The sequence below is a fragment of the Diospyros lotus genome, chromosome 9 (assembly GCF_014633365.1).
Source record: "Diospyros lotus cultivar Yz01 chromosome 9, ASM1463336v1, whole genome shotgun sequence".
NCBI classification, from domain to species: Eukaryota; Viridiplantae; Streptophyta; class Magnoliopsida; order Ericales; family Ebenaceae; genus Diospyros; species Diospyros lotus.
Genome location: NC_068346.1, coordinates 4,928,151 through 4,953,556, shown reverse-complemented (window position 1 = coordinate 4,953,556; position 25,406 = coordinate 4,928,151). Strand labels below are relative to the sequence as shown.

Here is a 25,406-nt window from a genome sequence, read left to right as displayed (position 1 = left end):
AGACCGTTACTTTGTGTATGTACATGCCTACTTGTTGCACTTGTACTCTGTTCCTCATCCAAATGAAGGAAAAATCAATTTAGATTTTAACTCAATAGACTGTAATGCCAGGGGAAGAACAAAAAGGAAAACATTGTGATCAAGAAGAGTAGTACGAAAGAAAGAGCAAGATTATCTGCATCGTCCCTTTAACAACTTGTTTCTTGATTGCTGATGGAATTTTTCTCTTAATCTTCTCTTATATAAGTGAACTTCCTATTGAATCATAGAAGGTGTGCTACATCGTGCGACAAAGTTAAAGTTTATTTAATTAAAATTTGTTGATTGTTGTCACAGCATGGAGAATCTTTGGGAATACACTTAGCATTGGTGTGGTATCTCCTTATGCTGCTCAAGTTGTGGCCATCCAGGAAAAACTCGGGAAAAAGTATGAAAACCTTGATGGATTCACAGTGAAGGTGAAGACAATTGATGGGTTTCAGGGTGGAGAAGAGGATGTTGTAGTGCTAACTACTGTTAGATCTAATAGTATTGGATCAGTTGGATTCCTATCCAGTCGTCAGAGAACTAATGTTGCATTAACAAGAGCTCGGTATGGGTTCACATTTTTCCTGCTAGGCAACATTGTAATACTCTTAAGATGATTAACATTGATGGCATTTGATACTTTTCCAGGCACTGTCTTTGGATTTTGGGAAATGATAGGACCCTATCTAATAGCGATTCTATTTGGGAGGCACTAGTCCATAATGCGAAGAGCCGCAAATGTTTCTTTAGTGCTGATCAAGATAACCATATTGCCAAAGCCATATTAGATGTCAAGAAAAAGCTTGATCAACTGGAGGATTTGTGTAATGAGAACAATGTACTCTTCAAAAGTGCAAGGTGGAAGGTATATAACTTTGTTGTCTAAGTGATATTATTGTGGTTTAATTCTCTAGCACTGTGGAATTGTAGCCTTCAACATTGAATGCAATTTGTATTAACATTTTTTTTCCTATTGGCTCTTACCAGGTTCTTTTTAGTGATAACTTCAAGAAGTCATTTAAAAACTTGAGTTCACTCCGTATAAAAAAGTCAGTTATATACCTCTTATTGAAACTTTCAAGTGGTTGGCGACCTAAACTGAGGCATATGGGCCAACTTGGCGAGAGTTCTTCACAGATCTTGAAAAGATTCAAGGTTGAAAAGCTTTATGTTGTTTGCTCTATTGACATAAAAAAAGAATCAACATTCTTCCAAGTCCTGAAGGTCTGGGATATATTGCCTTTGGAGGAGATCCCAAAGTTGATGAAACGACTTGAAGGCCTATTTGCTTCGTATACTGATGATTTCATTAGTCACTGCAAGGAGAAATGCTTCGAGGGGTATGTAACATTTCCAATGGATCAGGACTAGTGGTTCATTATTTTTTCTTTCTATTGGATCATGGTTAACTAGCTAAATACTTTAACTTAGTTGCTAGTTTTTTGGAATTATTAAGATGTGGAAACAATTGGTTGCGTATTTGAATTTCAAAGTTTAATTCACTTTTTTAATTTGACTCTAGGGATTTGGAAGTTCCAAGAAGTTGGGAACAATCTATTGATATTGTTCGGTCTAAAAATCGTGGAAACTGTGAACTTGGGGATGAAGCAAGTGAGGGTATTATTGATGAAAGAAGTTATGTTGAGAACACAAAGGTGAGTGAGAGCTTGTTGTTAATGAAATCCTATTCCTTATCATCTGGTGTGGTGAGTCACTTGCTTTCTGATCGTGATGGGCGAGAGCTAGACCTCCCTTTTGACGTAACCGACCAAGAATTTGAGATTATTTTATTCCCAAAAAGCACATTTATACTTGGACGGTCAGGCACTGGTAAGACTACTGTGTTAACCAGGAAATTGTTTCAGAAGGAGCAATGGTACCATATTGCTTCAGAAGGACTTTATGAAGGTGAGACTAGTACTAGTACAGATGTGAGCCAGAGGAATGGTTTTGATAAGTGCTTTGCAGAGGTCAATGGAAGTATCCTGCGTCAACTTTTTGTGACAGTCAGTCCAAAACTATGTTTGCTGTCAAACAACATGTGTCTGGATTGAAAAGGTGTGTAATGTACTCTACTATTTGTTGCTGAACATGTTCCGCTTGATTAGTTGGTTGGTTTGCAAATGAGGAATTGGGCCCTTGAATTTAAACTAAGATGCAATTTAAGTCACTTCTAATAATACAAAACTGAGGTCAGTAGTAGTATTCAAGAACACTAAATCCTTGATACTTGAATTATTTCTATTTGTCTGCATTTTGCTTTAAATTGATTACGCATCCTAGTATATTTGTTGTGCAACTATGTACTCTTTTACAGAAAATTTGAACAAGCAATGGGAGTGTTGATGCATCTTCTTTGCCTATAGGCAATGAGCTATTGAAATCAACAAAGAAAAAACGGATATCATTATTGCTTCTTCCTTGTTCTGCTGAGATCTTCATTATTAGTAATTTGGGTGCCTGCCTTAGTTTTCCTATATTTCTTCTATTAAGAGGTGGAAATTGAGTGGCATTTAGTTATTTGTTTGTCTAGCTTGAGGAAAGTTTTGGCTTTTTCTAAAAGGCAAACCTTCTCTCTTTTCATATTTGACCTTGTTACAATTACAAGAGGAAATGAATGCAGTTCAAACCTGTAGTTTATGTATGGATATTCAACCATAACCAAAGTTGTGGCTAGGTTTCAGCAAAGCATTAATTTACTCCAAAAATGGTCCCCATTGAGGGTCTACAGAGGGTCGTTTCCATAACTACCGTTATCCTCAAAGAGGCTGTTTCCACAACTTGAACTAGGGATCTTTAAGTTATTGAGGAGCAACCATAGTAGTGCTGCCGAGACTCAAACATGTGACCTTCTCACAATGAAGCATATACTTCATTCTGGATAATTGCTGATCACTAGCAAATTAATTTATCAAAGCATTCTGTGTTGCTTGTTCTTTTTTTGCCACTTTTAATTTTTTGTTTATCCAACCAAGAGCCTGAATGGAAATTCGCAGAGAAAAAGTAAAATTTCGGTTGTGTAGTAAAGGAGAAAACATTTCCTCGTTGTTATTGTTTAAGAAAATATTTCTTTTCGCTGTTTAGTTTTATTATTTTAGCGTGTCATAATGCATGTGTGATTAACTTATCCATATTTTATTGGCTATAATATTGCTCTATGAATTTGCTTTAATTGCAAAGACATCTTTTTTCACAATAAGCCTCATTTTGTGTATAGGTTTTCGGATGGGGGGAATCTATCTGAAGAAAACAGCTCACTTGATATGGATGATGCAGCCCAATTTAATGATATCCCGGATTCTTTTCTTAACATTGATCCTAACAAATACCCTCTTGTTGTTACTTTCCACAAGTTCTTAATGATGCTTGATGGAACAGTAGGTAATTCCTACTTTGAAAGGTTTCTTGGTCTGAGGGAACTTTTCCATTGTAAATCTAGAAGCTCAAGATCAGTTGCTTTGGAAACTTTCATAAGAACCAAGGAGGTTAACTATGAGAGGTTTTGTGCAGAGTATTGGCCTCATCTTAATCGCCATTTTAGTTATCTACTAACAAAGAAGCTAGATCCTTCTAGAGTGTTTACTGAGATAATTTCTCATATAAAAGGTGGTTTGGGAGCAGGCAAGACACAAGAAGGTAAGCTCTCCCAAGAGGATTATGTTTCCCTTTCTGAGGGTCGGACCACCTTGAACAAGGCGAATAGAGAGATGATTTATGCTGTTTTCCAAGATTATGAGAAAAGAAAAATGAAAAATGGTGAGTTTGATGTATCCGATTTTGTGATTGATCTTCATCTTCGGCTAAAACGTTACAAATTTGAGGGTGAAGCTATGGATTTTGTATATATTGATGAAGTTCAAGATCTTACAATGAGGCAAATTGCCCTCTTCAAATATGTCTGTCGGAATGTGGAGGAAGGCTTTGTTTTTGCAGGTGACACGGCACAGACTATTGCTAGGGGGATTGATTTTAGATTCCAAGATATACGATCTCTATTCTACAATGAGTTTGTAATGGAGTCAAAGGGAGACAATTGTGTTAGAAGAAAGGAGAAAGGGCATATATCAGAAATTAAAACCCTAAGCCAAAACTTTCGTACCCATGATGGTGTCCTTAGGTTAGCACAGAGTGTGATTGACCTTCTTTATCATTTCTTTCCTCATTCTATTGATGTTCTGGAACCTGAGATGAGTCTTATATACGGTGAAGCTCCAATACTTCTTGAATCTGGAAATGATGAAAATGCAATTGTATCTATTTTTGGTAAGAGTGGAAATGCTGGTGGGGACTTCGTAGGTTTTGGTGCTGAGCAGGTTATCTTAGTACGTGATGATTGTGCTAGGATGGAAATGTCTAGCTCTGTTGGAAAGCGAGCTCTTATTTTGACTATTGTGGAGTGCAAGGGCTTAGAGTTTCAGGTAACTTTTAGTTTCTCTTTATGTGCTGCTCATTAGTTTCTTGTTATATGGCATACAGTTGATTCATTTCACTACTGATTTTAGTGTAATATGACTTATAAGTGGTGCCTATTATTTTGTTTTATTTGTCGAAGGAAGCATATTCATATGAAGTCATATTCTATTTTGGCATTTCATTTTGCACGAAAGGAAAGCCTGCTTGCTCGGATGAACACTATGAACAGAGTTATATACATGTTTCGCACGGGAAAATTTAACAGTTAAATGACGAATGAGATGTCATTTACAATTTTTTGTTAAACCATTCTCACGTTATTCATCAATCTCTCTTTCTATCTGTTATTTGTTTTTTATGTTAAATTTTGGTCATTGATATCGTTTTTTACTCTTTATAGGATGTATTACTGTACAACTTTTTTGGCTCATCACCTCTGAAAAATCAATGGAGAGTAATCTACCAGTTTATGAAAGAACTAGATCTTCTTGATGCTTCTGTCCCCTCTCAAAGTTTCAACGAGGCAAAGCACAATGTCTTGTGTTCTGAACTGAAGCAATTATATGTGGCAATTACTCGCACAAGACAAAGATTGTGGATTTGTGAAAACAATGAGGAGCTCTCAAAGCCAATTTTTGATTATTGGAAGAAGAAATCCCTTGTCCAAGTAAAACAATTGGATGATTCACTTGCACAGGCTATGCAAGTTGCAAGCAGTCCAGATGAATGGAAGTCACGCGGAGAAAAGGTTGACCTTGTTTTTGTTTTTGATGCAATTTTTTTTTTTTTTTATTTAGCACTCCAATTTTGGCTCACAGCTTTAGCTTTTCGTTTTCGTGTTTTACAGCTATTTTATGAGAATAACTTTGAGATGGCAACAATGTGCTTTGAAAGGGCTGGGGACACAAAGTGGGAAAGAAGGGCCAAGGCTTCTGGCCTTAAGGCAGCTGCAGACAGAGTGCGGAGCTCGAATCCTGAAGGGGCTCAAACTGTCCTTAGGCAAGCTGCTGAGATATTTGAATCGATTGGTAGAGCTGAATCTGCTGCCGAGTGTTTTTGTGACTTGGGGGAGTATGAAACTGCAGGTAAGTACCCTCTTATGTTTCTCAGTTCACTGTGATGTTGATTAAAAATTGTTGCTTAGAGCGCTGGACTGGACTTTTTATGTAAATGTGGTGTTTTCATTGGCCTTGTGATTTTACTTAGCTTGCTTACACATAATGTAAAAAGAAAGCTGCTGATTGGATTGTGATTTCACCTTGTTCCCAGCATTCAGTTTTAAGCATTATGTCTGTTATGTGGTTGCAGGGAGACTTTATTTGGATAAGTGTGGGGAATCCAGGCTTGAGAAAGCCGGGGAGTGTTTTTCTTTGACAGGTTGTTATAAACCTGCAGCTGAAGTGTATGCTAGGGGAAATTATTTTTCAGAGTGCTTGTCGGTTTGCACCAAAGGAAAACTATTCGACACGGGATTGCAGTACATTCAGGACTGGAAACAGCACGCTGCTAGAGATAATGTCATGGTTAAAAGAGGTAAAGAAATAGACATAATTGAACAACGGTTCCTAGTAAGCTGCGCGCTTCATTATTATGAGCTCAAGGATAACCAATACATGATGAAGTTTGTGATGGCTTTCAACTCAATGCATGCAAAACGCGACTTCTTGAAGTCCTTGAATTGTCTCGATGAGCTTCTGGTCGTGGAAGAAGAATCAGGAAACTTTTTGGAGGCTGCAGAGATTGCGAAGCTGAAAGGGGATCTTCTTGTTGAGGCTGATCTGTTGGGGAAGGCTGGGCATTTTAAGGAGGCATCCATGCTTATGTTATGCTATGCCTTCTCCAATTCCCTATGGGCATCTAGAGGCAGGGGTTGGCCACTTAAGGATTTTGCTCGAAAGGAGGAGATTGTATCTAAAGCTAAGTCATTCGCTGGAAAGACAGAGTCAGATGTTTTCTATGAATTTGTTTGCACTGAAGTGAACATTTTATCAACCGAAGAAACGGGGTTGCTCCAGTTTAACCAGTATTTGGATGCTTCTAGGCGTAATAAGAGCCTCAGAGGTGAATTCTTGTCCATACGAAAAATACTGGATAGTCATCTGCATTCAGAAATCTCCAAGTATGAGTGGGAAGATGAACTGGCTGATGATCATCTGATAAAACATTCAGGAGAAAGAAATTCACATAACAATGTTTCTGTTGGAACACTGATGTACTTTTGGAATCTTTGGAAGGACAAGGTTGAACATATATTTGAGTACCTAGGGTGTCTTGAAACAGATGATGTTAGCAAACATATGATTATGGCGACTTTATTTTGAACTATTTTGGTGTGCAGAGGCAGTTGAAAATTATGCGGAGGCAGGTGAAAAATATGAATACCAGTTACCTTTTTCTCATCCCTGACGCTCACTGGGTGAGAGAGATTGATGACAGGTGTCTTCAGAGAAGTGGGAAGTTGGTGTCAGCAGATGCTCGCCAGTTTGTTTCGGCTGCTCAAAGTCATTGGAGCTCAGAGTTGCTTGCTGTTGGCATGAAGGTGTTGGAAACTCTTGAATTACTTCACAATCTCGCAATCAAGAATAACTCTGTTTATGGCCAAAGCCTTCTCCTCCTCTATATCTTTGAGGTAACAAAGTTTCTTTTAGGGTCCAAGTATCTTGACCGTAAGTATCATGATACTCTATCACTGAACACATCTCTTGAGCTATCTATGGGGTACTTCCACAATGTGTTTTCTTTAGAGTGGCAAAAGTTGTTGACCAAGAATATGACTTCTCTGAGAGGGACTGAGCTTTCGCGAAATTTACTAGAAGAGGTTATTATCAAAAACATCCCCTCTAAGGGCGAGCTGACCTATGGCCAAATTGGGACGATAGTAATGATATGGCTTGGTTCTGGGAAGCCAACTGATGAACTATGCAAGAAGATAGCAGAAAAGGTTGAAGGGAATTTACCATGTAAATGGATAAAATACATTAGGGACTTGAGTGGATTTACAGCATCAAAAATTTCAGAAGAACCTGCAAAAGACCATTTCCTTCAGAATCCAACAGAGGTAGCTTCTGTGCTCAACTTTTATGAAGCTCTGGATGATACCTATCGTCCTAACTGGAGACAATCAGATTATGTGTCACCCAGTTGTTTTTTGTATCTGGTTGATCGGCTTTTGGTTTTGACATTTCGGTCTACTGGACTCCTTTTCATCACAAAATCTTCACTTGTTGAGTGGCTTATTTGTGAGCAACCCAATGCCAACCAAACGCCCAATGCAGTACCTGATATTCAGATTCTTAGTGGCGTTTTTGAATTTTTGGCTGGCATAATCAAGGAGATCCTGTATAATAAGCAAGATACAGCAGAATGGATTCGTAAATCAGGGATCAATTTTGATGTGTACTACCCGTTGATGGTGCTGAAACTGGTTATCACCTTATGCTTGCTGGCTGTGAATAGTGGTAGATATTTCAATATACTTTATGAGATGCTGAAGAAGGGTTATATCACTAATTGTTTGCCAAGGGAATTCTCAGATGTTCTTAGGAGGAGGTATCATAATTCTCGGATGCATGTAAATGCAAATGTACTTGCACAAGCGCTCGTGAAGATTGGGGATCCTCTTGTTATAGTGAGCTGGAGAGAGAATTGTCCCAACATTGCAATTCCAGCTGCCATTTTTGTAGACATGAGAGTTGCTCATTGCAGAGCAGACATCATGAGCGTGTTGTTTCCAGTGAAGAACAAACCTTCCAAAGGTACAACTGCCAATTCAAGCTGCAAACAGAATTCTTCCAACAAATCCAATGAAGAAGGTAAAGCTTCTGCAGCTCCAGATTCAGACTTAGTTTCCATGGAAGATCAGAAGATGGTCAATGAGAATACAAATGAAGGGAAGCAGCAAATGAATAGTGGACTCTTTCTGGAAATGTGATGCATTAAAGTCCCTGGAAAATGTAGGCGGAGGAAACCCTACAAATTTGTTAGTATTGCCTCGAGGATGAAGGTAAGTTCCTATTTTGAAGGGTTGAAATCCCTTTGTTATCAAAACCTCAAGAAGTAATAATAAGTAGTTAAACATGTATGCCGTCAGATGTATCATATTATAGAAAGTAACTTAAAGAAGAACTTGAAATAGAAATAGTATGCATTATCAACTAACATCACCCAGAAAAGAGCGTAAATTCTCGAACGAAAAAGGAAATGAAGAAAAATGACGGGCATGGTTCATGAACACATCACCAAGAGCATTATGTCTTGACCCTAGTCCTAACTAGTGTTTACCTTGAAGATAGAGTTGAAATTAAGGGAGACAGACAAAAAATGGGGGGAACAGACAACAATGAGGTAGAAACTAAAACTCTGAAATATTCATTCAATTATCATATGATCTTCTTAGCACTATGGTTATAGCTTTATACAAAGATATCCAACAATTTTTTATGGCAGTTACAACAGTTATCACTTCCACTTCCACCACTCCACTATTCCACTACACCTAACTAACCTAACACGTAATAGTAAATAATAACTGAACAAAGATATAACAATTGCAAAATAACTTCCTAATTCATCTAGGTGGTGACATTCCTTCCCCTTTAAAAAATTTCTTATCCCCAAGAAATCATAGTAACTGCTATTCCTTTTTCATCCAATCCCTCCACCGTCGTTTTCTTCTACCATCCCTTCATCCACTTTAATTTTGCATACAATTTTCCATAATCTCACACCATAGCTATATACATCTAAGCCCTTCCATCAACACAATAGACAACATGAAAGGAATATGCTCCAATTCTCTCTTTCAGAACCAGATCTCTCCATAGTGTATCCACTTCATCCACCTACAGTGAAAGATCTTAAGTTGGTTCAGTTGAAACAATTTAACCTTCCTTGACAAACCTAGATAAAATCACCTTGGACTGTAATATCCTTTGGATCAATAGTGCCTACAAATGGATGAACATCTCCATGATCAAGTAGAGGGAAATGCCTTAAAAGGAAGAGGATTTTTTACTGTGTTCATTGAATTGGTGACGGAGACAGGTTCATATGATTTGAACAAATTCAAATCCCAATCATGAACATCATTGCTGCTACTTGAACTTGGCACCTTGCTATGTTCAACCATAAATTGCTTAGGACATGGAATGTTAATAGCATCACCATCAATACTGTAACACCCCATTCTCTCGGGTATGTTATAATTTAGAAATTTTTTACTATATATTTTTTTTTTAATAACTCATCATGATATAATCTCAAAATTTTCCTACTACTTGCCTATCATTAGCTTACTTACTCTGTATATGCTAAGCTAGGTAATCATCAATAGCGGAAGCAAAAATCGAACCTCAACATATCTCAAATGCTAATAATATTACATGATTGTCTCAACATAAATAATAATACAATATTATTCGTCATCATAACATAAGTCTTTCCAACATAACTTGCAACATGATATAAGTTTTCACAATGACTTAAAACAAAACATAAGGGCTTGTTCTTTTTGCTGTTTTCAACCCGTTTTGAGTTTTTAGTTTTTCAAAAAACTGAAAACGCGTTCTCTTTTCTATTTTCAAAAACGCATTTTCAAAAACAAAGAAAAAATTTGTAAAGAAAACCCAAAACAACATTTGTTGTTTTGGATATTTTATGTGAAAACACACACAAAACACGGAAAACGGACAGCCTTCCCCTCCCCCCCACCCCCCACCCCCAGCCTCAACCTCCATTCTCGTATCTCCTCTCTCTCTCTCTCAAGCCTCGGCCAAACACCGCGCCCACCATCTCCGTCGCTGCCAGAGCTGCAGTCGACCTCGCTCGCCACTGTCGAAAGCCGCCATCGACCCCCCCCTCTCCCCCCAAATCTGGAAGACCCCATCCATTCTCTCTCTTTCCTCTCTTCTCTCCAAAACACCCGAAAATTGCAAACCCAAAAACACAGCTCCGCCTCCGCCACTGCCGCCGATCGCATCAGCCACTGCCACCGCAACCACTGTCGTCGACTGCGCTCGCCACTGGCCGTGCAAGCCGCCATCTACCGCCCACCGTCGCTCCCCTTGCATCGCGCCCACCATCATCGCCTCCCTTTCGTGCGAGACCCCATCCATTCTGTCTCCTGTTTTTCGAATTCTTTTTTGATTTGATTTTTTTTTTTTTGTTTTGTTTTATTTGAATACAAATATGTAATATGATATGCAATATAATTTTTTTGTATTAATTTTCTTAATAATTTATAATTTATTAATAAATGTTTATAATTTATTTTAAATTAAATTTATTGAATAAAATATTATAAAATGATGTTTTTCAAAATTTCAAAACAAACGCGTTTTCTAGTTTTTTGTTTCAAGAAACAATTTTTCAAAATGACAAAAAGAACACGTTTTCAAAAATCTCAAAACGGACACTCAAAACACAAAACTGAAAATAAATTCAAAACTCAAAATTGAAAACCGAAACACAAAGAGAACACCACTTAAGTTTTTCAACATGACTTGAAAACATGACATAACATAACTGGTACATAATAGGATCCTCATATGGAAACTAAATGCAGAAAACATTTTATTTGCACCCGCACTGCCCTGGGTAGATTACTTCTCATTCCACTTTTGTGGTTTCGCTGCAAACCCGATCTGGAACGTTTGAAGGTTCCAAGAGCAAGGCCCACATTAGATGATGAATCATCTAAATAAGAGTACATCATATAATGCATATGTATGAATGCAATGCACATAATATCATAACTCTCATGTTTGGGTCGATCGTACCTTAAGATTACTCGTCATTTATACAGTCTTCCTGCCAGACCGAGATATATAGGTGCACCCTTGACAAAGCAATGGTACCAGCACCTAATCTCAAACCCATGCAACGTATGACCATGAATCTCATCATACTCATATGCATACTTTTCATCAATACATGTAAATGCAATTTACATGACATGTTCACATCAAGACATGATAACATGATGAAAATATTTACATAAAATCATGTTTTTGGGTGGAACGACTCATAAGCTATTTTCATAAACTAAATCCAATTAAATAGTACCATTTACCTTGCAAAAAAATAATTTTGCTCCTAGCGTAATTTTGCTTCAAAATTCGCGTCGAACTTCTAATTGTACTCAATTATGAATCTTGATGTACCCTGAGCATCATAATTACTTAAGAAAATCATATTTCTAATTTTCTCTAATTTCTCCAATTTCCTTCTATTATTTACTCCAGATTATGAAATAAATACTTTCTCATAAAATTTTCTCAATTTCTCTTCACAATAATTCCTAAAACAATATTTTTAAGCCCTAGAAATTTTCTAATAATTTTCAGAAACCATGTTCTATTTATTTCTCATTTTCTCTTTAATTTTCAAGCATCCATTGCCTCAAAAATTCATAATAAATACCAATCATGCATTTCTCTTCAAATTTCATCATAAAAAATTCTAAAATATCATTCTCATATTTTTGAAATTTTTGAAGAAATTTTCAAAGATAACTCACCTTCCCGCGGAGCAATTCAGTATTCTTCTATACTGTAACAAAGCATCGATTTGCGTATCCAACAATGCCTTCTGCCACAAATTTTCACATGAACTACTAAACCTAACCTATAGAATTTTTCTATGAATTTTTTGGTATTTTTCTCTATATTTTTTTCTATTTTTTTTTTTCTCTTTTTTCAAATCTCTCTCTCACTCTCAAATATTTCTTTCTTACAACATTTCTCCTTCTAATCTAAGTCCTCCAACCTTTTAAGTTTTCTCTATTTATAGAAGGTTGAATTAAGTTTAGCATAATTGTAGTAACCCACTATCTTTAATTATTTTGTCACTTTTCTTAATTATTTTTCACCAAATATCATTCATAATCTTTAATTATTTGTCCACACCCTACTTAGTCTTCCACATTTCTCAATTATTTTACTCATTATCTTTGATTATTTGTCCACACCCTATTTTGTCTCCAACATTTCTCAATTATTTCACCCATCATCTTTAATTATTTTGTCACATTTCTTAATTATTTTTCACTAAATCTTACTCATAATCTTTAATTATTTGTCCATGCCCTACTTTGTCTTCCATATTTCTCAATTATTTCACCCATTATCTTTGATTATTTGTCCACACCCTACTTTGTCTCCCACATTTTTCAATTATTTCACCCATCATCTTTAATTATCTTGTTACCTTAATTATTTTTCACTAAATCTTCTTTTGAATAAATTATTCTTTCATTTAGTTCATTAATTTTTAGCCTACTTTCTTAGCTTACTAACTTTAAGTCCATTTATTTAGCATTTCCTTTTTTCTACTTAGCCCACTAACTCTAAGCCCATTTACTTAGCCTTTCCTTTTTTAACTTAGCCCACTAACTCTTAATCCATTTATTTAGCCTTTCCTTTTTCAACTTAGCCCACTAACTCTAAGCCCATTTACTTAACCTTTCCTTTTTCAACTTAGCCCACTAACTCTAAACCCATTAGTTTTCTCAATTATAATCTCTAATGAATGTCAAAAAATATTTTAAATACAAAAAAAAATTATTATTATTATTCTCAAAATACTAGAATATTACAAATACCTTCCAAAATGTGATCACCCTTTTTCGTCGGAACGTCCTTCGACAAGTTAACTTCTAGAGTTCTATGAATCAAGTTATTTCCTAACAGGAGTGGATCTCCAACTATTACAGGGGTTGGTCTCTTTTGTTGAATAACTGGATCAGAATATTCCCTAGAAAGTAATTCGTTAGAATACTAACCTGATATTGTTTCGCCATCATGATCATGAGTTCGTCTAGTTTCCTTTCAAATCTATCCATAGAAGCTTCGAGCGTCTGGTAACCTTCAACCATGGAGAAAATCTGAAAAGAGCTAGATCTAAGACCAAGAAACTGCAGCTCTAATACCAAATGTTTGGACCCTAATTCTAACTAGTGTTTACCTTGACAGCGAAATTGGAATTGACAGACAATGAAACAAAAATAGGAAGAATCATATAGAAATAAGGGAGAAACTGACAGAAAGTAGGGGGAACTGACAATATAATAGAGAGAATAGACAGCAATGAGGGAAGAACTAGAACTCTGAAATATTCATTCAATTCTCATATGATCTTCTCAGCACTATAGTTATAGCTTTATATAAAGCTATCTAACAGTTATTTGTGGCGGTTAACACTTTCATTTCCACCACTCTACTACACCTAACTACCCCTAATACATAACTGTAAATAATAACTAAATAAAGATATAACAACTGTAATAAAAAATAACTTTCTAATTTATCTAGTATCAGATCACCGATCTGATAGTAGGGGTTTAGGTGAAGAAGGGAAAAGATAGAGGGAAAGAAGAGACAAGAGAGAAATTAAGAGGGAAATTTGAAGAATCAGTAATTCGAATTTCATTAGATGCCTTCCAAACAACCGAAACTCTATTTTTAAGGAGTTCTCAGCTGAATTGGCGCCAAAGTTAGTTACAGCAGTTGAGCCATGCCAGCGCCTAAACACCCGCTATTTCCCTATTTACCCTTACAATCTCCTCTTTATTACAATCTGGTGACCTAGGTACATGACATTTATTCCCCCCCATTGAATGATTTCTTGTCCTCAAGAAATGGGTAACAGATTTGCTGAACCGGGAAATTACCGCAGGAGGTCAGGAAGATACTCCCAGGTATTGTTATCCAGGTGGAGAGACGACCATTGCACCAACACTTGGGTCAAAGGCAATCCCTAATGGTAGATGACTCGCTTATCCAAGATGGCCACTGGTGCCACCGTAGGGGCTTCTTCTTCCACAAAAGATGGTAACTCTAGACTGGCCACATGATTCCCCGCTGATGGCTTCAATAACGAATCATGAAATACGGGATGTATATGTGTTCTAGTTGGAAGTTGTAGTTTGTAGGCAACCTTCCCAATTCTAGCGACAATGGGATAGGGCCCATAAAACTTCGGGCTTAGCTTCGAGAGCGGCTACTTGGACAGTGACTTTAAGTAGGCCGAATTGAGTTTCAAATACACTCGGTCCCCAATTTCAAACTCCCTATCCATTCGCCTCCGATTAGTCAGTTGTTTCATACTATTCTGAGCTTTGGCTGGCTCAATTTTGAGAACTTGCAGATTATGTTGGCAGCTATGCAAGTAGTCATCCACAGTTGCAACTGTAATGGGGCCAGTGACTACGGAAAGCAGATTAGGTTGGAACCCATACAAAGCTTCAAAAGGAGTCAGGTTAATGGAACTATGGTGGCTGGAGTTATACCACCATTGAGCTAACGCCAGCCATTTGCGCCATTTCTTGGGTCGGGGGCAGAAGCATCGCAGATATGTTTCAAGGCATTGGTTGACCATTTCCGACTGACCATCCGTTTCAGGATGGTAGGCTGTCGACATATGAAGCTTGGACCCCAAAACTTCATCAATGTTTGTCAAAAAAGACTGGTAAACACTTTGTCTCTGTCAGAAACAATAGATTAGGGAACTCCATGTAAATTAACCACTCTATCCACAAAAACTCTAGCAACTTCTTGAGCAGAAAATGGATGGGAGAGGCCTAAGAAATGGCTGAACTTTGTGAGACGATCCACCACCACCAAAATACAATTCTTACCTTCCGACCTTGGCAGACCCTCGATAAAGTCCATGGTAATGGCTGCCCATGCCTGAGATGGTACTCCCAGTGGCTGTAGGAGTCCAGGCCGCGCAATGGTTTCATGTTTACACCGTTTGCATATATCACAATTAAGTACAAACTCCATGACATATTTCTTCAAGTTAGGCCAGTAAAATACCTGTTTCACCTTCCTATAAGTATTTTGAATGCCTGAATGTCCCCCAATGGCCGATTCATACAATGTTTGAAGGATTCTCTTCCTGAGCACGTCACAATCTCCAATCACCAGTCGGCCGTGAAACCATAGTAACCCGTTAGTTAGAGTGTACCCTGGCTTGTCTCCTCCCCCAATGCTTAATTGTTCCACTAATTGTTGAATCCAATTTCCCATGACATAACTAGCAACCCCCTCTTGATACCAATCCAGGACTATTGCGGTGATAGCAGCCACTGAACCTTCTTCAAAACAGCGGGAGAAAGCATCCGCTGCCACATTTTCCTTTCCCCTACGGAATTTAATCACATAATCGAGGCCCATCAGCTTAGCCATTCCCTTTTTCTGAAGGTGTGTATGCAGCCGTTGTTGAAGAAGAAATTTAAGACTCTCATGATCTGTTTTAATAATAAATTGGCCTCCTTCTAAGTAATGTCTCCATTTCTCTACTGTCATGAGCACCGCCAGTAATTCTTTGTCATAAACACTGAGGCCTTGGTGTCTTGAGGACAAGGCTTGGCTTAGGAACACGAGTGGTCTGCCATCTTGAATAAGAACTGCCCCCACTCCGGAATTGCTAGCATCTGTTTCCAAAATAAATGGTTTGTTGAAATCAGGAAGTCCTAGTGTAGGAACCTCACTGACGGCCTTCTTCAGTTGTTCAAAGGCTCTGTCAGCCTTGTCATCCTACTGGAAACCATCTTTCTTCAACAATTCGGTGAGAGGTTTGCTAATGACTCCATAGTTTCGTACAAAACGTCGATAATATCCTATTAAACCAAGGAAGCCACGCAAGGCCTTGACACTAACAGGTTTCGGCCAAGCAGTCATTGCCTCTATTTTCTTTGGGTCGGTACTAACCCCAGCTGCTGAAATAATATGCCCCAAGTATTCTATTTGTTGTTGGGCAAAGGCACATTTGGATCCTTTGATATATATCTGATTGAATTGAAGGACTTGAAATGCAATCCTAAGATGGTTCAAATGTTTAGAAAAGGTTGGGCTATAGATGAGAATATTGTCAAAGAAGACCAACACAAATTTTCTACGATAGGGTTCAAATATGTGGTTCATCAAGGCTTAAAATGTGGCTGGAGCATTAGTTAGACCGAAAGGCATGACTGTAAATTCATAGTGGTCGTGGTGGGTTTGAAAAGCTGTTTTGTGGATGTCTTTTGGATCCATCCGAATCTGATGGTAACCGGATCTTAGATCCAGCTTGGAAAAAACCGTGGCATATCTAAGTTCATCTAATAAATCTTCAATAATAGGGATGGGAAATTTGTCTTTGATAGTGATAGTGTTGAGCTGCCGATAATCAATGCAAAAGCGCCATGTGCCATCCTTCTTTTTAACTAGAAGGATGAGAGAAGCAAAAGGGCTCTTGCTGGGTCGAATGATAGAATTGGCTAACATTTCCTTCACCATTTTCTCAATTTCAGATTTGAGTTTTGGTGGATATCGGTAGGGTCTAATATTGATGGGAACGGAGTTGGGCTGAAGGTTTATAGAATGGTCAAAGGGTCGGAACGGAGGTAGTTTCTTAGGTTCTGCAAATAAGTCCTGGAATTCAATCAACAATAGATTTAGGGATTCCAGATCACATACCTACCACGGTAATGGATGCTCACTGCCATGGAATATCCTGCACTGCCCACTCACCTCCTCATGGTCCTCGTCTTCGCAGTAGGGCTCAATTGAGAACAGTTGGGCTACTTGGGTTATTTTATACTTGAACAACTTTTGTAACTTCTTACCCGTGATCATCTTGCAAATTCCATTCTCTACATTCCCTTGTAGCGTCACTCTCTAACCATCCTTCTCGATTGTTACCTCCATTTTGTTGAAGTCAAAACTGATTGGACTCACGCCTTTCATCCAATCGACTCCCAGCACTATGTGGCACCCTCCAAGTTTCAACAATCGCAAATCAGCTTTAAAGGTTTCGCCCTGCATCATCTAGCAAAATCCTAAGCAAGCTGATCTACTTAGGACCTTACTCCCATTAGCAACTGTGACCACAAGTGGTTGGGTGGTGGAGAGTTCACAATTTAGCTTCCTCGCAATTTCCTCATCAATAAAACTGTGGGTACTCCCACTATCAATCAATACCATAAGAGTGCTATCATGAGATCTTCCTTTAACCTTAATGATCTTACTGCCTGTCATTCCTTTAATTGCATGCAACGATATAGCCCAGTTATCTTCCTCTCCTAACTCCTCTACGAACGGAAGTGTGTCTCCTTCATCCTCCTCATCCACATCTCCTCCTTCCAACAAGAGAAGTTGTTTCTTGCACTGATGCCCTGGAGTGTATCTATCTCCACACCGATAGCAAAGTCCTGTCGGCCTCCTGTGTTCCCATTGCTTAACACTTTGTTGTCCTAAGGAAGAACTAGCCGGAAACTTAACTCTCTCCTCCGGTCTACCCATTTCCCTTCCCGGCACTTGTCCTCCTGAATAATTCGCTCCGTAGGCATTCCCTCTACCCTGAGTCCTCTGTTTTCTCAGCAAGGCCTCCACAGTTAATTCCTGTAGCAATGCATCTTCCGCAACTTCTTGCATGGTACAGGGTCGCATCATCTTCACCATAGATCTAATATCATCATTCAGGCTGCTTATGAAACTAGATACAAAATATTCCTCCGTCATGTACGGATTCCGACTGAGCATCAACGACTTCAATTCCTCAAAACGAACCTGATATTCTTGCACTGTACCTCTCTGCTTCAACTTATTAAATTCTTCTACTATATCCACGGTTCTTCTTTTGCCAAACCTCTCACATAATCCTCTCGCAAATTCTTCCCAACTGTGATCACCTCGCACGCCGGACCATCCCTGGAACCAAATATCACCTACATCGTTCAAAAATGCAGCAGCCAAAGTGACTCACTGGTCATCTGCTACTCTGTGAATGTTAAACAATTTCTCACACCTTCTAATCCACCACCGTGGCTTCAATTCATCAAAAACTGGCAATTCCAGCTTTGGCACTGGAAAATGCGCAAGTCCGAAATTGGCCGAAGCTTCCGGCCTCCTCTCCATTCCCAATTCTCCTGTACCAATTGGATCGCCTCCTAATTCCGATGGCTCAACCACTCTCTGTCCCCCTCCAATACCTGGTAATATTGGATCCGAATGTTCCCGAGGAGGAAAATCGGGTGAAATTCGTACTTGAGCTTGATTCGAGAACATCAGCATGAATTGTTGCATTTGTTCTCGAACCATGTTACTCTGTTCTCACATCTCCGTCCGGATCTAATTGCGCATATCTCCCTGCAGCCGATCCGCCGTAACCTCCAATATTTTATCTACAATTGTTCCAATGGTATCCTCCATGGATCCCATCCGCTGTTGTACTTCCAACATCGTCGCAGACACTTGTTGTAGCTGTAGTTCCATCTGCTTCATGCGAGTACCATCAGCCATCGTAATGATAAGGGATGAATGCCAGGAAAGAGCTCTGATACCACTTGTCAGATCACCGATCTGATAGTAAGGGTTTAGGTGAAGAAGGGAAAAGATGGAGGGAAAGAAGAGACGAGAGAGAGAAATTAAGAGGGAAATTTGAAGAATCAGTAATCGAATTTCATTAGATGCCTTCCAAACAACTGGAACTCTGTTTTTAAGGAGTTCTCAGTTGAATTGGCGCCAAAATTAGTTACAGCAGCCGAGCCATGCCAGCACCTAAACACTCGCTATTTCCCTATTTACCCTTACAATCTCCTCTTTATTACAATCTAGTGACCTAGGTACATGACATCTAGGTCATAAGCAATTATTCGTAAATTGGTATAATCAAACTACGTAGACAACCCAACAGTAAGAGTAGAGAAAATTAAGGCTAAAGGTACCCCCAAGAATGGTAATATATGATTATTAAAATCTGACTAGTGTACAACTTAAAGGGAATGTCAACTGCCCTAGCCAATCCAAAGTCTGTTATCTTCACTCTGTTATTTTGGAGATCTATCAACAAAGACAAATATCGGTAAAGAACCTGGTGTGCATGACACTAAGCCACACCACAAAGGATCTGATGTAGAAAGTCCTGCAAGGAGATAGTAGAAAAGTGACCAGTCCACTAAATTTTTTATAGCTAATTAATAGCATTATAGCAATTGAAAGAGATAATTAATAACTTGATAATTTTCACCATCAACCATATGAAACACTAACCACTTATGGTTTACATCATATTTTATGAAGCATCTCATATCTAGCACTGTGTCCAAATTCTTTACCTTGCCCTTTAAACTTTAGTAGAACATTGCTACCTTAGTTACTTAAATTAAAAATACCTAAAAGAAAATAGGATTTGATTGGATAATTTTCCAACATTTGCCTAGTGTTGTTTGCTAAGATACTGCTACTAGATAACAAGACGTGACAAGCATTGACTGGCGAATGTCTCCATAGCTTTACCCATTTTTTTTTTAAAACAACTAGAAGAAAGAATAATTTTTCTCAGGCATTCTGTTCCCAATTCCAATGTCCATGCCTACAGATATTTATCATATTCTCAAAACACATAATGCACAACCATGCCTTCATATGTATACATCTCACCCATTTTTATAACATGTGAGTTATCTTTATAAATGCCATGATATCAAGCTCCAAATGTGCAAACATGAGATATAGTGTCTTCTTCTTCATTCATTACATCCAGCAACCTATTACAGGTCGCATCACAAAATAAGAGAAAAATATCACACTCTGTACTAGTAAACTTAACCGGGAAATGCATAACAAAAGTCAAAAGATGAGATGACTGAAATTTAGAATTCAAAATACGCATACTTAATACTGAAACTATCCAAAATGGTATATGACCTGTGGACAAGGTGGAACCAATGGCAACCACCAAACAGGCAATACCCCAAAATGAAACTACCTACTAAGAAATAAGAGCAAAGGGGGAAGTAAACCTGACTATGTTATCATGCTCCATTTCTTTCAGAATTTAGACTTTCCTTATTAACCAGCTTGGGGCACCATCTAGTTCATTATTTAAGATAATCTTCTTTATTGCTACTATTTCTCCATTCAAAGTATCAAGACATTTGTAAACCTTACCATAACTTACTTCACCAATCTTCTTAATTCCTTGGAACTATCAACCAACCCCCATCATAAATCACAATTGAGGTAGTGATAAGAAATTTAAAATTAACCATACCCCTCCCTTTACCCTGTCCATGCAATTAGGTTGAATTTTGCAAGGCCTATGAAAATGAAAATAGAAGAACCTGACCAAGCAAATACATAAAATTTTAGGGAGAAGAGATGATCTTATTCATCAGTTTAATCAGAATATATACAAAATACTTCCTTTCTAGTTTCCTATTTTATGTACACTTAATTAGGAAGTTATAGCTACACTAGTTTAGGAAACTTACAGCTTGTTTTGAGAGAGTAATTTATTCTCTACTCAAACTAGGAAACAAGTTAATTGACTCTACAAAATAAGGAAACTGGAAAATTAGGAAACAGATCAATTAACCAGCTGACCAAGTCAATTAGTTGGGTAATAGTTTAATTAGCCAGCTAACAACGAGACAGCTAATACTTAAATTCACCACACTCCCCCTCAAGCTGCGCTGAATATGTTGTTCAAACTAAACTTGCAACTCAAGTCCTCAAATATTTTTCTCGACAAGGCTTTTGTACATATGCCTGCAACTTGACTGGTTGTAGGCATATAAATAAGCTGAAGTACTTCTTCTTCCAACTTTTCTTTGATAAAATGCCTGTCAATTTTCACGTTTCTTGTTTGGTCATGATGAACTAGATTTTTAGCAATGCTAGTAATAGACCGACTTTCACTGGATTCTCAACATTAATTTTCATATCTTGTAAGAGTCTTCTCAACCACATTCCTTCATAGAACCCATGAGCTATTGGTCTGAACTCTGCCTTTGCGCTACTCCGAGAAACAACATATTGCTTTTTTACTATGCTAAGTGACAAGGTTTCCCCATATGTATGAACAATATCCGAAAGTTAACCTTTTGTCCTAAGTTGATCCAGCCCAATCAGCATTACTACCACATCTCTGTTAGTAGTTTTCTTGAACATCAATCCTTTGCTCGGAGTTAAATTTCAAGTACCTTAGGATTCGATACACTACTTCCATGTGTTTTTCCTTAGGAACATTCATGAATTGGCTCACCACACTTAGAAAAAAACCTATATCTGGTTTAGGGTGTGACAAGTATATAAGTTCTTCCACAAGTCTTTGATATCTCCTTTTGTCAACTAGAACACTTTTCTTATCAATGTCTAATTTTGTAGTGGAATCTATAGGATGCAACCCATCATCCCTGTTTCATTTAGGAGATCTAGGATATATTTCCCTATTTCATTGGGGAAAGGGATATTCTTCTCCAGTGTTCTAAAACGTGTTAGGCGCTAGTCGAGCGCTAGGCTGGGGCCTAGCACCTAGGCAGGACCTAGAAAAATTGCTATTTTTTAAATTAAAATTCATATTATTCTAAATCTACATACAAATTAAAATTCATATTATCCCAAATACACATATAAATTAAACAAAGATTATGAAATATTAATATAGATTATTAAGTTTAGGGTTTAGACTCTTGACTTTGTGAAACACAACTTATGGGCATTAGAAATAATAGAATCAAATAAAGACATAATAACAAAATACAACACTTGGCGGAGGAAGAAGAACGCAACAAATTACAAGCAGTAGCAACAGCAAGCAGTTGCAACAAAAACACTTAGCGGAGGAAGAAGATCGAGAACCAGCAGCTGCTACAACAGCTGTTGCAGGAGACGATCAAGAATGGAGAAACTTCAAACCCAGATGATGGACGTACATACCGGAGGAAGAAGATCGAGAACGGCAGGGAGACGATTTGCAGTGGCGACGATGGCAATGAGAGAGCAAGCGATGAGTCAGGCGGTGTGTGACGAGAGACGACCCAAGCGGCCCAAATGGCTTGCGACCCAGGTAAATAGGCGGCGCCTGCGACTAGGCGTCGCCTAGGCGCTGATTTGGTTAGAGTAATCAGCCTAGCGCCTAATGGTGCCGATTAACAGTTAATCGCAATGGCCACCTAGGCCGCCTTTTAGAACACTGTTGTTCTCAAATAGTGTTCTAAAATAAAGGGCATTTTAACATTGAGTTTTATTGATACTGACTAAGCAAGATCCCTTGATGATAGGTGGTCTACATCAGGGTATTGCACCTTCGTTGGAGGAAATCTAGTCACATGGAGATATAAGAAACAAAATGTAGTAACTAGATCAAGTGCAAAAGTTGAATACAAAGCCATGGCCCTAGGAGTGTGTAAACTCTTATGGATAAGAAAAGTGATAAAAGAACTTGGACTGACCAATGACAAGCTTATCATATTGTACAATGATAACAAAGCAGCAATAAGTATTGCCAACAATCATGTTCAGCATAATAAGACCAAACATATTGAGATAGATAGACATTTCATCAAGGAGAAACTCACTACAAGGCAGCTATGTGTTAGGTCCCGAGGATCTAACTAAGGACTTAGAGAATTGGGAGAGGGAAATCAGAGAGAAATGAAAGAGAATTCAATAGAATGAGTGGTAATATTTCTCAATAATCCGAGAGGGAGAGAGAGTATCCATATATAGTTGGGATTCTCTCCTCATGTACTGTAACCGATTACACCTATGGGGAATGTACAAGCTGCCACAACAACAACAAATTCTGTACCATTCCTTACAGCAACTAACTAACTCTGCCTAGATTCCTTTCTTATTCATTCAGTCCCTCTATTACATTTAATTGCATTACTACCCTTATATCCCCACAATACATGACAATTACCCTACCCTTCAAAACTTTTCTTGTCCACAAGAAACGTGGAAGAGGCTGGCCACGTGAGGGAATTGGTTCAAGATGTCCGGAAGATATTCCCATGTGTTACCGTCCGAGTGTTGACCAGACCATTAAATGAAAACTTGAGTAAGTGGGGCACATTGCCTGTAGATCACTCTTTTGTCAAGTATAGCTATAGGTTCTCAAATAGGGGCTTCAGCCTGGGGAAGAGTTGGTAGGATGGAGCTTGCTAGTTGTGCCCCCACTGCCTTCTTGAGGAGTGAAACATGGAAAACTGGATGTATATTAGAACCCTCTGGTAACTGTAACCGATATGCCACTGTTCCTACCTTTGCAATAACTGGAAAGGGTCTATAGAACCTTGGATGCAATTTGGAGCTGGGGTGGGGAAGTAGGGTTCTTAGGTGTCCCGGTTTCAGCTTTAGATACACAATGTCATCTACCTGAAATTCTCTTTCACTCCTCTTGTCTGCAAATTGTTTCATCTGATTTTGAGAATTAGCTAACTCCTCCTTAATCCCCTGTAGAGCCTGTTGCCTCTATGTAGGTATGCATAGAGGGATGCCACCGTTGAGTTATCTTCCAAGGCTGGTAGAAGGGGTGGTTTGTAACCGTAAAGGGCTTCAAAAGGGGACATTTTTATGGTTGAATGGTGGCTTAAATTGTACCACCATTGAGCCATCGAAAGCCATTTGTGCCATGTCTTTGTTGAAGGAAACAAGTACACCTAAGATACATCTCCAAGCACTGATTAACCCTTTCGGTTTGCCCGTCCGATTCAGGGTGGTATGCACTTGACATCTTCAGTTTCACCCCCAATAATCCCATCAATTCTTTCCACAACAGGCTAGTCAAGATTTTGTCTCTGTCTGAGACTATAGCCTTAGGTGTTCCATGTAGTTTAACCACTTGGTCTAGGAACATTTTGCCCACCTCTTGGGCAGTGTATGGATGAATCAGATCCATAAAATGCCTATACTTGCTAAAGCGGTCCATGACTACCATAATGCAGTCTCTACCTTTTGATTTGGGCAGCCCCTCTATAAAGTCCATTGAGATATCCTCCCATGGACCCCCAAGAATATTCAGAGGTTGGAGTAGCCCAAGTGGTGCTACATTCTAGGTGTTGCTACATTCTCTGGCTTGCACCACCTGCAAGTGTCACACCTTATCACAAATTCCATAACGTCCTTCTTAAGTCATGGCCATCTGAAGAGTTGTTTAACCTGATGGTATGTGTTTACGATACCCGAGTGTCCCCTGATGGGAGAGGCATGCAGTGCCTCTATTATTCTTTTTTTCAGTGCTTCCTCTTCCCCAATCACCAGCTTCCCTTGGTATCTAATCATCCCATTGGTTAGGGTGTAGCCCGGTTTGGATGAGGGATCAACTACCAACTGCTGCAGGAGCTCCTGAGTCTTCTCACTTAAGGTATAACTAGTAGCCACCTCTTGGCACCAATTTGGGGCAATAGTTGAGATTGCAGCTACACTTCCTTCTTTGAGACATTTAGAGAGAGTGTCCGCTGCTAGGTTTTCCTTACCTTTCCTATATTGAATCACATAGTTCAAACCCATTAATTTAGTCATACATTTTCATTGTAATTGTGTATGCAGCTTCTGTTGTAGCAAAAAATTGAGGCTTTCATGGTCCGTCTTAATCACAAAACTCCCCCCTTCAAGATAATGGCGCCACTTTTCTACTACCATTAGTATTGCCAGAAGCTCTTTTTCATAGATGCTCAACCCGAGGTGTCTTGGGGCAAGGGCTTGACTAAGAAAGGCTATGGGTCTGCCTTCTTGAACCAAGATTGCTCCAATCCCATTAGTGCTCACATATGTTTCTAGGATGAATTGCTTATTAAAATCAGGTAGGCCTAAAATTGGTACTTCGCTCATGGCCTGTTTAAGTTTGCAAAAAGCTTCCTCGACCTTAGAATCCCACTTAAATCCATTTTTCTTCAATAGGTTAGTAAGGGGTCGACTGATTATGCCATACCCCTTAACGAACCGGCGATAGTACCCGGTTAATCCTAGGAATCCTCTCAACCCTTTCACATTGTGCGGCCTTGGCCAGGACACCATTGCAACCACCTTACTAGGGTCAGTGCTCACCCCTGAACTGGATATGATATGCCCAAGGTATTCAACCTGCTGCCTATCAAAAGTACACTTTGACTCCTTAACATACAACTTATTGATTCTAAGGACCTCAAAAGTAATTTTCAGGTGGTTTAGATGCTATGCAAAGGTAGGGCTATAAAT

General features: G+C 38.6%; 2 protein-coding genes and 1 long non-coding RNA gene across 5 annotated transcripts in view; 2 read left to right on the top strand and 1 right to left on the bottom strand.

Annotated features, from left to right (window-relative positions):
- The window catches only part of LOC127809633 (uncharacterized), a 127,899-nt gene that overhangs the window by 86,424 nt on the left and 16,069 nt on the right, over positions 1 to 25,406 (top strand). The window contains exon 11 of the mRNA XM_052348587.1: positions 6,980 to 8,443. Coding sequence (XP_052204547.1) covers positions 6,980 to 8,371 — 1,392 coding nt within the window. The 3' untranslated portion in view covers positions 8,372 to 8,443. The remainder of the gene's footprint in view (positions 1 to 6,979; positions 8,444 to 25,406) is intronic.
- LOC127809634 (uncharacterized) lies at positions 1,909 to 6,905 on the top strand. The gene is made up of 5 exons (XM_052348589.1): positions 1,909 to 2,085; positions 3,245 to 4,445; positions 4,841 to 5,188; positions 5,288 to 5,525; positions 5,749 to 6,905. The coding sequence occupies exons 1-5, from the start codon at positions 2,048 to 2,050 to the stop codon at positions 6,759 to 6,761; spliced, it is 2,838 nt and encodes a 945-aa protein (XP_052204549.1). The 5' UTR covers positions 1,909 to 2,047; the 3' UTR covers positions 6,762 to 6,905.
- Positions 6,406 to 25,406, bottom strand: part of LOC127809641 (uncharacterized) — a 33,192-nt gene continuing 14,191 nt past the window's right edge. Inside the window, exons 2-4 of one of the 3 annotated variants that reach the window (XR_008025181.1) lie at positions 7,540 to 8,384; positions 6,830 to 7,463; positions 6,406 to 6,539 (exon numbers count right to left, since the gene is read on the bottom strand). This is a non-coding gene — a long non-coding RNA (uncharacterized LOC127809641). Of the gene's footprint in view, positions 6,540 to 6,829; positions 8,385 to 25,406 lie in introns of all 3 variants that reach the window. The other 2 variants (XR_008025180.1, XR_008025179.1) reach the window with 2 other exon arrangements.

Coding starts and splice junctions, on each gene's coding strand:
- LOC127809634 (XM_052348589.1), top strand. CDS start 2,048: ATGTTTGCTGTCAAACAACATGTGTCTGGATTGAAAAG. Junction 5,189..5,287: donor GGAAGTCACGCGGAGAAAAG/GTTGACCTTGTT, acceptor CGTGTTTTACAG/CTATTTTATGAGAATAACTT. Junction 5,526..5,748: donor GGGGGAGTATGAAACTGCAG/GTAAGTACCCTC, acceptor ATGTGGTTGCAG/GGAGACTTTATTTGGATAAG.